Genomic DNA, 19,425 nt, shown 5'->3' on the forward strand with positions numbered 1-19,425 from the left:
TTGTACTTCTTACCCACCCTTATTCCCCCCCCCACTTTTCACTTATTTGATTAATATTTACTTTGTTGATTCTTTGTGATCTGTCTCCTTTTCTAGAATATAATCTCCTCAAAGCAAGAGATCTTGGTCTGTTTTGTAAACTGAAATGTAAACTTAGAACCTAGAACAGTAGTTGGCACAGAGTAGGTACTCAATAAATACATGTCGAATCAATGTTAAATAGATTAATTTTACAACATAATACTTCACATTTAGCTATATAAATGTGAAGGAGTTTAATTTTACTCCCCGTCCCCAATGTGTGCCAACAGCATTTACTAGTTTATACTTTCTCCCATGATTTGTGGGTGTCAACTTCATTGATTATTAAGCTCCCTTTTATTAATTATTTTCAGCTTTATAGATATGTTATTGACATGTAACTATTTAAGTTTAAGGTATACAACATGATGATTTGGCACACATATATTTTTAAATGGTTATCACCATAAAATTAGGTAATACCTCCAGTCCTTCACATAATCACCACTTTTTGTATGTGTGTGTATGTGTAGTAGTAACATTTAAGATTTATTGTCTTAACTACTTTCACGTATATGACATGGTATTGTTAATTATAGTCATCATACTCTACACTAGATCCCCCAAACTTACAATCTTTAGCTGAAAGTTTGTACCATTTGACCAACATCTCCTCATTCTGTCACCACCTAGCCTCCGGCAACCATCATTCTGCTCTGTTTCTATGAGTTTGGCTTTTTAGATACCACATATAAGAGATATCATAAAGTATTTATCTTTCTCTCTCTTGCTTTATCATAAAGTATTTGTCTTTCTCTCTCTTGCTTATTTCACTTAGTATATTGCCTAACTACATCACAAAAGGCAGGATTTCTTTCTTTTTTGTGGCTGAATGATATTCCAATTTGTGTGTGAGTGCATGTGTTTATGTGCACATGTGTGTATAATTTTCTTTATCCATTCATCCATCGATGGCCACCTAGGTTGTTTCTGTGTCTTGGCTCTCATGAATAACACTGCAATAAGAATGCAGATAAATCTCCAAGATAGTGGTTTCTTTTTCCCGTTCAGATATATACCCAGAAGTGGGGTTGCTGGTTCATATGGTAGCCTTATTTTTAATTTTTTGAGGAATCCACGGATAATTTTCCATAGTGACTATACCAATTTACATTACCGTCAGTAGTGCCCCAGGGTTTCCTTTTCTCTACATCCTCACCAACACTTGTTATTTCTTGTCTTCTTGATAATAGCCATTCTAACAGGTAGGAGGTGATATTTTATTGTGGTTTTGATTTGCATTTCCCTGATGATTAATGATGTTGTAAGCTCCCTTTACACATGACTGTGCTTCTACTCTGTTAATTCTACTTTGCTCTACTGGGTTTTGTGTCCATGTTATTAAATTGTTTTAATTATGGCTTGTGGTATGTTTTTATTTTGGTAGGGCAATTCACCCTCATTTGTTCATCTCTGTTTCAAAGCTAAATTAGATATTCATGAACATTTTTCCTTCCATATAAATGTCAAAATAAACTTACTGAATTCCTAAAAGAAAAGTGAGCTGAAATTTTGGTTAGATATATTTATAAATGAATTTGGTGATTAAACGGGGCTGGGGGAGAAATGACATCTTCATAATATTAAATCATTCATCCAAGTGCATGGAATGCTGTCTCCATTATATCAAATCTTTGTTTATGTTTTTTACTATAGTTTTATTAACTCTTTGTTAATTCCTAGATACCTTAAAGATTTTTAAAAATGCTACTCTAGGTGATCTTTTAAAAATACTTAAAAAATAACTACTTACAATATAGAGAAATGCTGGTCATTTCTGCAGGTTGTAGATGGATTTTAAATCCAACATCATTGCTCAACTCTCTTATTAGTTTAAATAGTTTACTCTGCAAGTTTTCTATACAGATAATCATATCATTTGAAAATAATCAGTGACATCTTTTCCATTCCAATGTTTACAGCACTATCTCCTGGTCTTTAAATATAGCAATGATGGTAGGCATCATCATAAAGAGTAAGAAACTGAAGTTTCTCCATCATGATGTTTGTTCTATATAATATTTGCCAAGTTAGAGAACTTCTACTACTAGTTTTGTGGCACCAAGGAAAAACACAAATAATAAACTGTGTTGAAATGTGTCTAAGTTTGTTAATTCCTTAATCCTAACTCTAACCCTTACCACTTTGTTAAAGATGAGTGGTGAAGGGTGAAGGAAGAAACCAGAGAACTGGAAACACCAGGAAACTGTCCTGATCGTTTTACTGAACACTATGCCATTAGCTTCTCCTATGTCTTTCAATAGTCTGCAGATACATGATTTTTAACACTTACTTATGCAAAGTATCATACAAAAGCTGGACTATATACTCATCTCCTCTGATAATTCTAAATGTTTTTCTGTATTGAAAAGCATTGTTAGTGACATTATAGTAAAATTTAGAACATTTTAGTGAATGTACCTCTTGCCTTTGTCATAATTGAAAAAAATGCCAATAATGGGCTATAATTATTATTACAAAAACATCTCAAACCTAAGGATTGTATGTGTTTTAGTAGTTTGTATAAAAATTGTATTTAGAGGAAGAGTGGCAGTCGGCCTCCATAAGGCTTTAATCTGAAAAGTTATTTCTATCGAATTTTGACAATTCAATTCAATCAAAAAAATTCATTTACAGAGGTCATTTGTCTACACTAACTCTTCAAATTCAATTAAAAAGTATTCAAGAAGGCTCTGGTCGTCATATCAGACTAAATCCAGCTAGACAGATATTTTGTGTTCAAAATGATGAATGTTCTAAAAAATAACTATTTTTGAAAAAAATTTAAAGCAGACAGAACCAAGAATTTTCTGGATTTTCATAGACTTCATGTTTCAGCTGAATGGGCAATAAGACCATAATCAAGGAAACGTCACAGGCAGGTTAACTTCAAGATTTCAAGCACAATAAAATGGCAAATTCTGTCATTTTCATGCTGCTTTTTAATTTTCTGGTTTGAGTATTAGGAGCCTGTGAACCTCTGACCAGATAACATTTTTGCTTCCACCTGCACATATGAAATGTTTATTCAACTGCCTCTTCTCCACAGAAGGTTTTTTCCCCTGTGAGAATTATTTTTAAAAGTACCTCAATAAATACCTCTTTATTTACGAATGACAACGTTATAAGTTGTATCTTCTTATAGTCAATGCCCATTTCCTTTTATAGAACAATAGACTGAAGACATTGGGAAACTCAAGGAGTTTAGAGCAATTCTAACTGTGCTATCTTCAAATGTGACTGTTTTTTGTCACCCCTAAACATATAGTTTTGGGACAAGGGACTCTCTCCACAGGAGTAGAGAGAGTTTGGAAATTAGAGAAATATTTTAGGATAAACAAAGTAGAAACTAGATAAGTAAGACCATGTCTTTCTTGGGAGAGGGACCAGAATTAAGCCACAAAAGATGGACAAAGGGCTTGCTTTTCTCTGAAGCATTGATAGCTAAAAGATAGAATTTCTTCATATGTCCCTTGGAAATGTATCAAGTTTATATGAACCTGAAACACATTTCAAGGCTGTTTTTTCTGCCCACCTCAAACTTCCAGCCTGTGCTAACATCCTGGCTGCAAGTGTCCACTTCCTACTGTTACAGTATGGGATGGTAGGGAGTAGAGTGGAAATAGGTTGTGGGTGGAAAGGCCATTGTTATGGGTGTCTCAACACTGGACTCTGATACCAGCTCGACTCTGAGCTTGTTCTAGAATAAAGTTTAAGCCACTTTACTTTTCAGAGGCTCATCTAATCACTTACCAAGGGAAAATTAAATGGCTTCCATGTTCTTTTTAGTTCAGGGCTTTGGTGACTGTATGACCGACCCCCACTCTCCAATTAACTTTGGCTACTGTTAGGACTACTCTTAGACTCTGGTTCTCTTTCATGGACACAATTACCTTCCACACACTCTGTCAGGACTTGAAGTTACCAATGACTTCTTCTTGAGCATATCATTCCTGTATGGAGTCTAGTAGGCAGCAAAGACACTATCAATGAAAGGGGATGTGCTTTGAAGGGGGAATCATTTGCAGAGACTACAAAAATTCCCTAAAAATTATCAGATGAAGGAGAAAACAAATGACCACACTGCAACCCTTCTCTTTCCTTTGTCAACTGTATGATTTAGGGATGATTCTTGACTTCTTTGAGTCTCAGCTTTCCCATCTGTAAAATGGAATAATCACCCTCCTCATCCTCACAGAAATATTGTGAGGCATAATTAAGACTCATAAGCTTTTAGGTTTTTATGAGAGACACTACAAGAGTATAACATATCATTAGAAATAATTACAGATCATCTTTACTCAAAACTGGCAGAATGCTAACCTAGAGAAAGGGAAAGAGAAAGAGAAATGTAGAGACGGAAAGTGAAATAATGAATAAGAAAGGAGAAATAAAGGGAAAAAGAAACAAAGTGTAATGGAATGAAGTAAGAAAAAACAAAAACAATTTTACAAAGTCAAGTAGAAGAAAAGAGATAAGCGTAGTATCTTTGGAGAATACCTAAAGAGGTAAGGTGTTCAGAATTTATTAGGAATTTATAATAGCTATAGTAGCTATTACCAACAATAATACAAATAAGTAATATATAAGAGCACATGCAGCAGGCAGAGTTCTGAAATGGCCCCATGATCTCTGTCTTCTGGTGCAATTCCTGTGATTATGTTATCTTATGTGACAAAAGGATTTTGGAGATGTGATTAAGGTTACTGATCAGTTGATGCTAAGATAGAGATTATCCTGGTAGCCCTAACCTAATCACACAAGTTCTTTAAAAGCAAAGGATGTTCTCTGACATATAGTAAAAGAGAGAGTTCTAGAGGTACTCTCTGGCTTTCCTGGAAGAAAACAAACATCATGTTGTGAACTGCCTGTGGGAGTTACATGAAAAGCACCAGAGAGTCTCCTCTTGAGGTAACTAGTAGCCAGCAAGGAAATGGGGACGTTAGTTCTACAACTGCAAGGAACTGAATTCTAGGAACAAGAAATATGAGTTTGGAAGTGGATTTTTCCTAGAACTTCCAGTCTCTGATGGCTGACAACTTGATTTCACTCTTGTGATATACTGAGCAGAGAACCCAGTCATGCTATGATTTATGACTTACAGAACTGTGAACCAATCAATGGGCATTGTTTTTGTTTTTAAATTTTTCTTAATGTTTGTTTATTTTGAGAGAGAGAGAGAGAGAGAGAGAGCGAGCGCACGGGCATGAATGGGGGAGTGGCAGAGAGAAAGGGAGACATAGAAACCAGAGCAGGATCCAGACTCTGAGCTGTCAGCGCAGAACCTGACATGGGGCCCGAACTCATGAACCATCAGATGATAACCTGAGGCGAAGTTGGACACTTAACCTACTGAGCCACCCAAGTGCCCTTCAGTGAGCATTGTTTTCAGCTGCTAAACTTGTGGCAATTTGTCACTCAGCAGTAGAAGACCAATATAGCATACATGATCATACGAAGTAGAAATAACTATATTATAACATTGCTCAGTCAGCTTAAATTCTTATTGATTGGCTTCTGGGGATCTGGCTAGGTTAAAATTTATAGTCACGGTAATAAAATTATGGGTTTCCTGACACTGACCATGACAGTCAAGGAGAACAAAGATAAATGAAACTTTAACATAAACCCAACCACGATATTATCTGATGCAGTTTTAATATACAAAGGAAGAATTGTATTACCATACATGCTCAGATACCATTTTTGGGTATGTACTGTTGACTCTTGTAATTCAGGGATTAGGGACACAGAACCCCTCCTTACTATGCAGTCAGAAACACATGTGTAACTTTTGACTCCCTTCAAACTTACTGAGTAATAGTCTATTGTTGACTGGAAGCCATGCTGCTAACATAAACAGTGGATTAATACATATTTTATATGTTACATGTATTGTATACTGTATTCTTACAATAAAGTAAACCAAAGAAAAAAGATATTTTAAAAAATCATAAGGAAGAGAAAATACATTAATAGTTGTATACTGTATTTACTGAAAACTGTGTATAAATGGACCCATGCAGTTCAAACCTGTGTTTTTCAAGGGTCAACTGTGTTTGTAAATTAAGCCATGTTGGGGAGAATATACAAACGGGCTTGGGGGCTGACTGTTTTGAAAGGGAGAAAATCTTTTTGCATATCATGTGACCTTACCAGTTTATTTTTGTGAATTTCTACTTTCTTTAATTAGATTTGTCAAGTAGGAAATGGGCTTATTTGAATTATATCTTCTCTGTATGTTTCGTTTTATCCTCTAAAAGACTAAGTGCCCAACAATGAAGGGACTAAGGAAAGGAAATCAAAGACAGACTGGGAAAAGTGGAAAACATAACTAGTAGTGTCTCTTCTACAGATGCTACTGCTGATGACTCCTGTTTCATGTCTCATCTGTGCTAAACATCTAGATTCTGGTCAAGGACAGTTTTAAGAAGTTAGTAGTAAAGGCTGGCCCTTCTTCCCACCAGCTAACCAACAGCTCCTCTTGAAGTCCCTTCTAATGTGGATAATGCCACCAATGGTCCAGCTTCCAAGACTTCAAAGCTCTGAATCATCTTCCACCCCTCCCTCTCTCTAATCCCTCATATCCTACAATTAGTTGCCAAATTCCTACAAAACTCTTTTTTTCCCCCTAGCCCCACTGCCATTAACTTAATTTGAGTCCTTTTTATGATTTGCCAGATTATTGTCATAGCTTCTTAGGCTACTCAGTTGTCTGATTTTCTATCATAATCCATTGTACAAACCACTGACAGAAAAGTCCTTCTAAAATATCGTTCTAATCTTGACCATTTATTCTTTTACTCAAAAAATGTTCAGTATCTCCTTTGTTCCACAGAATAAAATCCAAGCTCTTTACTTTGGTATTAAATTCTTCCACAATATAGACCCAGTTATTTTCTAGTCTTATTCTTTAGCTGAATTACATTCCTGTGTTTCCTGAAATATGACACCCTCCACTGGAAATGGCCACCCCTCTATTTCTGCCTGTGTAATTGCAGACTATCCATTGTGATGACTCCCCCAAATCCTTCCCACTACCAAAGATGGGTGGTCTAATCTAATCATAGGAACACTCTTTCTTTTGCAGAGATTGGTTTAGGAAACTTTCTATGGCTGAGTCATGGCCAATGAGATGAAAAAGGAATCTGTTGGGAAAGGCTTTATCTTCCCAATGTGGAGACTGTCCCTCGTCTTTATCATTAGGACATAGCGATGTCTGGATGTGATACCTGAACTACTACTACCCAAGCAAAGGGGAAAGTGAAGAGGGAGGATGACGGAGGGAGGAGGAGATGGAGAAAACCTGACAGATACCATGAAGTTACTCATGGTGAGCCTGGTGCCCTCTCTGGTTTTCTTGCCACGTGAAACAAAATCTTCCCTTATTGAAGCCAATCTGAGTTGTAGCTCTCTTCTTGCAATCAGAAAGATGCTAAGATATTCACTAACCTTCAAGGCTAAGTTCCAACACCACTTTCTTGTGAAACTGTCCTCGGTTTCTCTGACAAAGGTTAACGTGTCCTCTCTTCTTTGTGTTCCCCTTGCACATTGTTGCAACTATCTCACGCCAGCATGGAGAGTAGCCATGTCTGCAGGCATTCTTGTCTCACAGGAGAGGTGTTTCACTGAAGGCAGGTCACTGCATTTTGATCCCCTTTGCATCTTGTTCAGGGTGCACCATAATGCCTTGCATATGCCCTGGCAATTTGCTCAATCACATTTGTTCAAATAGACCATTTGTTATTTGATGTGCTGTTCTATAGTGATTCTTATAGTGTGGATATAAGTTAGTGATTTTTTTAAAAAATGATAGTGATCCTGGGATACAGATGTATAGATTCCCTTCCAAATTTTCTTGTAGAAAAGTGTTTTTTAGAGATCAGCTTGTTAAAGGGGAGCTCCAAATATACCACAGCCAGTGGCTCTCTGATAGAAACTAAGAGGTTAAGAATTTAGTGGAGAAAGGGAGATGAAATCTAGGTACTTTGCTTAATGGAACCTATTAACAATGCCAGCCTATTAACACTGAACAGACATCATGGGAGGGCATTAATGTATTACAGATGTGTCGATGACTTTATCTGTGATAAAGGTGAGTGGTTGTCCTTTTGTAAATGTATTTTCAGGGAAAAGGGATAGAAAATTCATAGAAGTTGTTTTTTTTTTCCTGAAACCAAAATAGTTAGTAAACTCTATATATACATTCTTCTGTTTGAGCTACCACCTTATTTTGTTTTTAGCTTCCAAGCACTGATTGTCTTGACATTCACATCCAGGAATACAAAAAATATTTATAGATTTTGAGTTTATTTCCATTTAGTATTAATTTCTTAATATAAGCCTTTGATAACTTCTTAAACTTTTAATGTTATTAGATCTAATCAAAGACCAAGTCATGGTCTTCTGGGATGAGAAGTAACCCACCCAACACTGCCAAAAACTTGAGTTATGATGAAAGATCTTGGAATTTCTGTCTCCAAGGATTAAAATAATATAGGTGGTAGATTCTCCTCTTCTACAATTTGTTTAAATGTGTCTGTGTCTAAAAAAATGGGAAAGATGTGGCTCAAATTACCACTCAATGTCTTTTTCAGCCTCTGATTTTATGATTGATACGTCTATCATACTACAGGGTTCCAGAAGAGACTTGAAGGAATTTGAGTATGAGGAAACCTCAACATGGAACATGTAGGAGGAAGTAGGGAGCTCTGAGGTGGCTCTAGGGAAGGGGGTTTACTTCCGTGGACTATTTGTCTGATGTAAGGTTTGGCACATGAAATAATGCTCTGAAGGAGCAATGCAGTGTCTCCTCACACTGGGCAGGCCGGGTAGTTTAGATGGCCCAAGGGAGAGCCCATCAGGCTGGGACAGAGAGAAGGGTGTGGGCCTAAGCGAGGGGGAGGGTGCATTTATAACTGGGCATGACTATTAGTTATGACTGCATCTCAGCAGCTGCTTTGCTCTTAGCAAACACTTCTTATTGCCCTACTGGCAAGCATCCCAGAGTGAGGGCTTTCTTTCCCCAGTGTCTGCTGGTACTGAGGCAACTGCTGGTGGTCCATGTGAGTAACTGATGGCTTTCAAATGCAGTGGACAAAACAAAATGGTAGAAGTTGGAGATCACTGAGTGTCACTTTTACTAACTTCCTCTGTGGTTTTTAAGATCTTGGTCTTTATGTTACATGTTGGTCTCCCCTGACCTAACACTTCAATAATTACCTCATTTTATTTTGTTAATTCTTTCCATTGCTTTAATAAATGTGTGGGTTTTTTTTTTTTTTTTTTTTGAGTGCCTACTCTATCCCAAGCACTTTTGTCCACAATGGGGACACAATGCCACAATGGACTAGAACAACATGATTTCCATAGTTTGTGAGTTTGTGATTTAAAGTAAGAGGCAGAAAATTAAAGAATTAATGAAAATGTGTCTTCAGTATTTAAGGAGCTCTTCCAGACTGGAGTGCTCTTCCCTGACTTTTTCACATCATGTTTCTTCACACAGCTTTTTCATCTCTGCTTAAATGTTGCCTCCAAAGAGAGGCTTTCTTGTCTCACCCAATCTCAAAGGCCTCCTTACAAGCCCTTCCATCATCCATCCATCATTCTCATCTACAGTTCCTAAATCCAAATATTTCTGGAAACTAAAAAAAATTTCTTTTTAATTTGAGTGGAATTAGTTAATGCTATACTTTTTATTAATATTTACCTATTTATATATAAATATTTGTGAATATTTATATATTTTACTGCATCTCTTTAATTTTTTGATTATGGGATACTGCCTCAGACTCTACTGGTTTGACAAATTTTATAAGCACTATATATTACTTTTCTAAAGTCTGAATTTAAAATACATATAGTCCTCATGGCTTTGGATAAAGGGTTGTGAGCCTGTCCTACCTAAATTTCTCCTGTGTACTAATTAGTACTTATTTACTTATTTTCTTATGTCTCCAACTAGACTGACAGCAGACATCCTGTCCCTCTGTTCACTCTATCAAGAATTCAAGGCAGTAGGCAGTAACTAGATACTTAATAAAAAGGTGTCAAGTGAGTGAGTGAATGGTTTTATGTAAAGTACCTCATTGTAGTGTAGATTTGGGTGGGGGAAGGGAGAGATGATGTCAGAGAAAGCATACTGGAAAAATTGATGTCAAATCTAAGACTTAGAACAAATTACCTTAAAATTTGTATGGAACCACAAAAGACCCTTTATAGTCAAAACATTCTTCAGAAGAAGAATGAAGTTGGAGGTAGCTTGTTCCCAGATTTCAAACTATACTACAAAGCTATAGTAATCAAAATAGTATTCTACTGGCACAAAAAATAGACACATAGATTAATGAAACAGGATAGAAAGCTCAGAAATAAACCCATGTTTATATTGTCAGTTAATTTATGACAAAGGAGGCAAGAATATACAATGGGGAAAACACAGTCTCTAACAAATCGTGTGGGGAAAACTGGACAGCAACATGTGAAAGAATGAAACTGGACCACTTTCTTACATCATACACAAAAATAAACTCAAAATGGGTTAAAGATCTAACTGTGAGGGACGCCTGGGGAGCTCAGTTGGTTAAGCGTCCGACTTCAGCTCAGGGCATGATCTCACGGTTCATGGGTTTGAGCCCTGCATCAGGCTCTGTGCTGACAGCTAGCTCAGAGCCTGGAGCCTGTTTTGGATTCTGTGTCTCCCTCTCTCTGATCCTCCCCTGCTCATGCTGTCTCTATCTCTCTCTCAAAAATAAATAAAACATTAAAAAAAAAAAAAGATTTAAATGTGAGACCTGAAACAACAAAACTTCTCAAAGAAAACATAGGCAATAATCTCTTGGACATTGGCTTTGCAACATTATTATTGATAGGTCTCTTCAGGCAAGAGAAACTATAACAAAAGAAGCAAAAATAAACTATTGGGACTATACCAAAATAAAAAGCTCTTGTGAAACAAAGGAAACCATCAGTAAAACAAGAAGTCAGCCTACTGAATGGGAGAAGATATTTGCAAATGGCATATCCAATAGGGGCTAATATACAAAATACATAAAGAACTTACACAAGTCAACATAAACAAAACAAATAATTTGACTTAAAATGGGCAGGGGTACCTGGGTGGCTCAGTCAGTTAAGCATCAAATTCTTGATTTCAGCCCAGGTTATGATCTCACAGTTTCATGAGTTCAAGCTCAGCATTGGGCTCCACACTGACAGTATAGAGTCCGCTTGATATTTTCTGACTCCCCCTTGATCTGCTCCTCCTCCACTTATGCTGTCTCTGTCTCTCTCAAAATAAATAAATAAATGTAAAAAATAAATGGGCAGAGGACCTGAACAGACATTTTTCCAAAGAAGACATACAGATAGCCAGCAGATAGATGAAAAGATGCTCAACATCACTAATCATCAGGGAAATGCAAATCAAAACCACAAGGAGATATCACCTGACATCTATCAGAATGGCTAGAATAAAAAAGACAAGAAACGGTGAGTGTTGGTAAGGATGTGAAGATAAAGGAACCCTTGTGCACTGTTGGTGGGAACACAAACTAGTGTAGGCACTGTGGAAAACAGTATGGAGGTTTCTCAAAAAATTAAAAATGGAAAATACCATGTGATCCAGTAACTCCACTAGTGGGTATTTACCCACAGGAATTAAAAACACTAGTTTGAGAAGATATATGCACTCCTGTGTTTACTGCACCATATTCATAGTGGCCAAGATATGGAAACAACCTGAGTATCCATCTATAGTATAGATGAATGGATAAAGAAGATGTCACACACACACACACACACACACTGGAATATTACTCAGCCGCAAAAAAGAATGAGATCTTGCCATTTGTGACAATGTGGATGGATGGCACAAATTTAGTACTATGGTTAGGTATAATGAAAGGTATAGAGCAATTGTTCACTCCTTGAAGTGGTAGTTCACTAGGATATACATAAGAAATGAACACTGTTAAAAAAAGTTTAAAAATCATATCCAGACCCCTGTTTTCCTTCATCTTCTCTATCAGAATCTACTGGCCTTTATTTTTTGCCCTTCAAGCTTTAAGAATCCATCCTGTAGAACTACATGTTGTTTAAAATACCAATGTGAGCATGGAAATGTGTTATTCCAATGTGCAAAATGGCTAAGGCATATATATTTATCATAGTTTACGATGCTTATTTTTGCTAGCAACTTAGATTTTTCAAATCAGCTTCCATGAATAGCATATTTCATAGACTGCCAGCTCCAACCAAGGTCTGGACTTGAACTTTCTAAGTGATTGGGTCAGCAGAATCACCATTCCTCCCCTTCAAAAAAAGAAAAAAAAACCCCACAAGTTGATAGTGGCTTATCTAGGTGCTGTTTTCTAAGATATTTGGTGTGAACTTAAGTTTTTCTTTGTATCTTTTTACTCACTCTGGGAGCCCTTCTTTTAGGCAAATAAGAAAAGGTATGTTTTGACTTGTGCTATAGGTCCTTATAAAGACCTATAAAGGAACTACCTGTCAATTTGGCATCAGCAATGTGGTGTAGCGGTAGTGGCTTTGGTTTTGGAGTCAGAAGGTCTAAGTTTGATTGCCAACTTTATTACTTCTGGCTATGAACTCTTGGAAGTTTTTCTAACTTCTCTGACCCTAAGTTTTCCCATGTATAAAATGAAATAATAATACCTAGAGAAGGATGTTGTGGGATTTAAATGAGATTATATTGATGAAAGGTGCTTTGAAACAATGGTGCAAATGTCTCCTGTTAATAGTTGATACTGATGGGGATTGGGACAACTCTAAGAGTCTTTTAAACATCAGGGTATGTTCAACTTTGTTTGGACTGTTTACATGTGGAGATTGACTAAGTGGCCTCTCTGAAATTGTTTCTAACTCTCATTTGTACAGTTTTATGAAAATTGTGTCATAGGAAGTACAGTTGAATTTATGAGGATTTTGAGCAAATGCTGAGGTGTCTTAGGAAAAAACCCTAGGGCAATATCACGTTGAGCATTGAGCACGTCAGGTAGCATGTTTGAAATAGTTGAGTGACGTATCTGAGAGTTTTGCAACTGTCAGGCTGTCACTCTGATGTAATGGAAGAGGTCATGACACTGAGACGTGACAGGCCACAGGAGCCAACAGATGATCTGAATTCAGCACGTAGGCCTTACGTGGTTCAGGAGGAGCAGGAGCTTGTTCAATTATCTTGGGGCTTTATATTACTCTGTTAAACATACTATCTGTCCAGATTTTTTTAAAAATGTAAATAGAGGAAATAACCAAAAAAAAAAAAAAAAAAAAAANAATTTTAAAGAGAGCTTGAACAACTTAGAGAATATAAGTCTGTCAGTAAGGGAGATCTTTGGCAAGAAGCTAGTAGCACAGATTTCAATGTAGTAAAATCTGTATTCATATTTCTGCTTTGATATTTTCTCATTTGAAATCTTAGACAGGTTACTAGGTCTGAGTTTATTTATACTTCTGTAAAATGGAGATGCTAACAGTACCCTCATAAGATTATTGCATCGATTCAAAAAGGCAGTGCACCCAGGCCTATAGCCGGTGCCTGAAGTGAACAGTCAATACATGGTTAATCTAGATTATTTCAAAACTTTAAAAAAGCTGACCTTTCAATCTATTTCTGCAGTCTCCTTTCCCCCCAAAAGAGAATTAACCAGCCAGTAGCAAATTGGGATGCTGTAATTTTGGTTGTGTGTCCATTCTTTTCCTAATGAAAGAGTAGATAAAAGGACTTGGATAGGTGATCTCTGAATAACTGGGTCCTCAGCCTGGCCAGAGCTCAGGCATAGGCCATGATGGTACTTATGTGCCTGAGGTTTTGCAAGTGCTTGTACTCAAAATGAAATTAAAAAAATAACCTGACATTGCCTGCCATCCAATAGCACTTGTGGTGTAGTGCTTTTTGGAAAGAACTCCTAAGTGGGGAAAAGAAATATTAAAGCAATGGAGTTTTACCAAACCTATGAGAGCGCAGAGGAAATCCTTTGTTTGTTGAAGAAACGATGCTCTTACTTTTGCAGAAACGGGCCAGAGGCCAGAGGCCAGAGGAGAGAAGCAGGAAAAAAATACCCAGGTAAGATATACTGTGATACGCGTTGGTGGTATAGTGGTGAGCATAGCTGCCTTCCAAGATATACTGTGATAATAAGCAGAACCACACACAGAACCTGCTTTCCACCTGCAGCAAGAAGCAATAGCAGTAACTGGAACCTTTTCATCGCAGTTGACCTATTTACTGCCCAGAGGGCCCAGCCAGAGACAACTGCAATGTTGACTGAGTGGGGAGACGTCTCAGTGGGGCCTGTAAAGGGAAGAAATCCAAAAAGCCTTGGGAGTGGGGGTGTTGGCCTTAGAAGGACAGTAAAACACTTATGTTTAGAGGTGGATCAACTATAGTTCTAGGCCCTGTTCCCTGGGGAGGCCTGGGGGAGAGACCACAGGCTTAGCTGCTATGGAGAGTGGTACCTCTGCTCCTTTGCTTGGCTCTGGACGCAGAACATGGTTTATGGATGGGCAGAAGGAGAACACCGCTTTGTACTTCCTGGCTGTGCTCTGCAATGCCCAGTGGTCCAAAAGAGACACACACTCTCTCTAGAGATGAATGGGTGTGAAACTGTGAAGGCAAATATGACTTGCCTTCCCCCTGTCTATTTCAAATACTCAATTGAAAAACAATCCTATGAAGGGAACTTTTCTGTATAATAACACTGAAAAGCAAATGAGAGCCTGGGGGGGATCAAGCATACACAGACATTATTTTCATAGGACTGTTAGCAATGGTGTTATTAAGCACCCTAGGGTAAACAGCTTTGCTCTAAGCATGGTTACTTGGATGGATCAAAGCAGCAGTGGCAATAAAAAGATGGGTAAAAAAGATATGGCATTTGTATCTTTGGGACCTCAGCGGCCAAAAAACCATTTCTGAAATTGGCAAAAAGCCAGGGTGATGTTGAGAATCTTGGTTTTGAAATGATGGGGGTTACCACTGGAGGTAGTGGTAAGGGAGCCACTGGCTGTGAGCAAAGGTGGCTGCGAGGCTTGGTGGGAAGGACAAAAATGGCGCCTGTGGTCAGGGCTGGAGGTGTGAAGAAGCAGACTGATTGTCATTCTTCCCTTCCCCCACCCTCCACAATTTTATTTTACTTTATTTTTATTTTTTTTTAATTTTTAAAATTTATTTCTGAGAGAGAGGCAGCATGAGCAAGGGAGGGTCAGAGAGAGAGGGAGATACAGAATCTGAAACAGGCTCCAGGCTCTGACTACCTGTCAGCACAGAGCCCGACGCAGGGCTCAAACCCACGAACCTCGAGATCATGACCTGAGCCGAAGTCTGACCCTTAGGGGCACCTGGGTGGCTCAGTTGGGTAAGTGTCTGACTCTTGATCACCCTCCACAATTTTAGACTGCCCCTACCTTTAGATCCATTAGGTAGGAGGCTCTGCTGAAGGCGTGAAGAGGAGACAAAGGAAGGGAAAAAAGGTCAGGTGGAGGAAAGATAAGGGTGGTGGAGGGCACTTGGAAATCTTTTCTTTTTTTTTTTTTTAATGTTTTTTACTTTGAAATCTTTTCAAATGTAGAGATGTAGTAACATTCAAGGAACTGCGATGTTATTCTTCCTCTCTTTACCCCACTTCAATCTTCGATATTGCTGTTCTGTGTTGCAACCTCAGTCTTATGACAACTTTGGGAGTGAATGATTGACAACATTGGATTGTACCCAAGTACTGACTGCCACAGAAAGCAGGGAGCTACTGCAATAGCTGCCCTAGGGACCTTCCCACATCTTCCAGGGACAATTTTTCTTTCTTTCTTTTTTTTCCCCCTCTTCTCTTCTTCTTCCTTTTCTTCCTCTCTGTCTCCAGCTCTTTCTTTGGTTGATGTTGATTTTTCATTTAAGTTTACTTTAATCCTACCACCCTGGGGGGCAGTCATTTGTTTTCAAAATTGTTACATAAGGGCTGAGAAATGGGCCCCCAGGCTTCTGGAACAAGGAACAGCCACTCTGGGGCAGAGAATTTACCTGAGCTAACCCCCTGGCCACACTCTGTCCTTTGCTGCTTCCTCCTTCGTCTTGATGAAAGTAAAAGCATTGTTTAACACACAGTTGTGAGGAACCCTAGGCCAAATACTAGACTCTTGGCAGATGCTGTTCTCAGGAACAACACAATTTTTCTTTACTTACCGTCATGACTGCTAAAGAAAAGAATACAGTACACTTGAATTGCAAGGCACTGGGGAAATGAAGACAGTTAAGCAAATATTAGTTCATACGTGGTGATCCTCTCCTTTGTGTACACTTTGAACTAAAACAACAGCCTCTTAGCAGAGCGGTTGAAGTTAAAGTGTTCTGACACACATTGAAAAAAGAACATTTCAAACAGCCGTCTGTCCCTGCGCTATACCAGGCCTTGCAAAGGTTTAGGAGAATGAAATTAATGTGCTCTTGAGGTGTCTGCTTCTTGCACTAGTACAAAATTAAGTAGACCATAATTAGTTATTCAGTGACATTGGAATTCCAAAGGTGATAAAAGAAAAGGAAATATTCTGGAGTCAGAGTGCCCTGTTTGACTACTGCCAGGGAGTTAATACATTAACGAGGAAATACTGGACCTAAATGGACTAAACTCATTATTTTTTCTACTGCTTAAATTTTGTTTGGATTACTGAAAAAGATGAAGTGGAAAAAGGAGACATTCATGTCTCATATGGAAGGAAAGGCCTGGTTGTGTCTGATATTGGAGAACAAATTTTTCTAGGACTATTCATTCTAGTGAAAATATTGCCTTTGTGTCTCTGCCAATGGGAGTGTTCTAATTTGTGATTCAGGATTATTTGTCCTGTTGTGGTTGTTTCATTCTCCCTTAAAATTCTTCCCTTTTTCTTTACTACTTCTTTTGCTTTCCAACTCCAGTTGATGTACATGGCTAAATAGTTTTCCAGAAGACGAAGTGAAAATGTCAGTTGGCCCTCAACTATGCAATTGTCGAAGCTGCTCTCTATTCCAAGGTTACACACCACCTCTCATCCAGAAATAGATTTGTGCATTTCTCACTAGGAATTAGGCAGTGAGTTGACCAGGCCTCTTTCTTGGAATGGAGCCATAACTCAACGACTAGTTGTACATCAAGCTGAGGCATGAAAATGACACCCGTAACACAGAAAGGACATTTTGGCCTTGAACTGATCAGTGGGCCTGCCCTAGGGTCTGAGGGTCAGAGGCTGGACTACTGGATTCTCTTTGTAGTCACAAATTGCCCAGCTCCAAGACACCCAAGGAATCTCTGGAATATACCAGAATCATGCTGGATCCTTGGGAATTCTACGGATGCACAGCTGCTTTGGGGGCTTTGTTTTGACTTTGGTCTTTTCTTCTTCCAAAAGAACATCCACACCAGGTATTCTGAAATGTACAGGAGAAAATACAGTGGTCCAGAGGATTGCAGTTATTCAGAGAGTCCCATAGGACAGTAATGAAAACTTAGTTTTGTGCAATTCTGAAAGTGCTAACCCTGCTTCTGTGAGTTCCAGTGTCTTTAGGAATTCCTCTATCTGAAGTGGTTGCAACTCAGAATGAATTTTTGGAAACTTCTCTAATCCGAAATCGTATCCTCCAGAGACCCCCAAATTCTCATAACCTCAGCTCACTTGGTTGTAAAGAAACTGAGTACTTACTGGTTTGTACTCATCTGGCGTTAGGCCCATATTCAAGAGTCTCTCCACCTGCTCTAGAATCTTCATGTGGAGGCATCAGTGATGCAGCAAGCTAAAGGTGATTTATATTTGAACAGAAAAGGGGTATATTACCCAGGTAGCTTTTCATGAAAATATTAAACCCTCACTTTTTATTCTCCCAGAAGGTAGCACAGCTCAGTGGATTATTAGTTTTGCCCTAACAGCCAAATCAAATCCTGTGTTTAATGGGTCTATGCTGCTTTATATTGCCCTTGATAATAACCTAAAAGGTCACTCAATTAAGACTCATGATATAGATCTGACATCTGAAATGAGATCTGAAATCTAACATGAGAAACTTTTGTTTCTTTGATTCACGTTAAATGTCAAGACTATTACTAGTAATATTACATTTCTCTAAGATATAGTTTTGAATTTCTATATTAAATAGCCTCTTATATTCCCAAAGAATATTTGAATAGTATAGGTATTTGAAAAACTGCATATGATTTGCTTGTAGGAACAGAAATAACTCAGGGTTAGATTCACATACCTACTCTTTTGCTAGTGAGTTTGAAAATTCAGGTTCAAAAGCAGGCAAATCATATCTTTCTGAATTAGGAATAAGTGTGAATGAACCACATATGATATCCCAAGTGGTATAAAAAAACATTTATAAAGGAAGAACACATGAGAAAGAAGAAAAGTACATATCAAAATGATATTTTCATTTTTATCAGGATCGGATATGGATTACACCTAGTAAATTACTTTGAGTTGATTGGTTGGCAAGAGAAAATATGGCAGTTGTAGCATTTAGTAATTATTTGTTTTTCCTACAGTAATGAAAATTTTAATTTTCTCAGCATCTAAAAAATGAAGGTAAAAATTCTGCAGACAGGATCATATTTTGAAATAAAACAGTCCTGTATTTGAAATGATCTTTGAACAAGATTCTCCATCTTTCTGAGCCTCAGTCCTTACTTCTAATATAGAGATATTCCCTCACATTCTACTTGTGAGAAATGAATTAGCATAGGTGGCACATAAGGAATGCAACAAAAGACAGAGATTGTTTTTACTATTTTTACTGGCATTATGCTCTAAATATGGGTATCTATTTATGAATTCCACACTTTTTCTAGGTGTGTCTTCTCATACATTCTCATCTTCTGAGTTGTGAACTCTTGGTTCTGTAACACAGTCTCCTAAATTTCCCATGTGCAATGCTTCCACGTGGAAAAGCTCCTTGAAAATCTGGAGTCTCCAAACTCTCCTGAGGATCCAGTTGTCCTGGGGAAGGGTCTCAATGATCATGGCCTTGGTTTCACACATATTTGATAAGATTGTCGAAAGTCAGAATTGCTAAAAACCTATACCAGACATTTGTTGATTGTCTATTTGGCATTTATTTTTCCTACCCCCCTGAAAGGTGTGAGAGGAGAATACATTTGTAAATATTTGATGATTCCATCTTGGAACTATTTCTCAAAATTGGCCTCACCTGCTGGTGTCTGAGGTTAGTGCTCCTAGACTGTTCCAACAGTCTATTAGTCTATCCTTTCCAGTCTCCAGTCTATCCTCTGCATAGTTTACTTATGCTTTTATTCAATGAGTAATACTTAAGGCCTTTGATGTGTCAGGCACTGGACTGAAGAT

The 19,425-nt window shown here is 37.9% G+C and overlaps 1 protein-coding gene across 1 annotated transcript in view; it reads left to right on the forward strand.

Annotated features, from left to right (window-relative positions):
* Positions 1-19,425, forward strand: part of LOC144224802 (uncharacterized) — a 134,593-nt gene that overhangs the window by 41,039 nt on the left and 74,129 nt on the right. The window contains exon 3 of the mRNA XM_077755888.1: positions 14,115-14,167. Within this exon, the coding sequence (XP_077612014.1) occupies positions 14,115-14,167 (53 nt within the window). The remainder of the gene's footprint in view (positions 1-14,114; positions 14,168-19,425) is intronic.

This window comes from Crocuta crocuta, unplaced genomic scaffold (assembly GCF_008692635.1).
Source record: "Crocuta crocuta isolate KB4526 unplaced genomic scaffold, BGI_CrCroc_1.0 scaffold112, whole genome shotgun sequence".
In the NCBI taxonomy this organism is placed as follows: domain Eukaryota; kingdom Metazoa; phylum Chordata; class Mammalia; order Carnivora; family Hyaenidae; genus Crocuta; species Crocuta crocuta.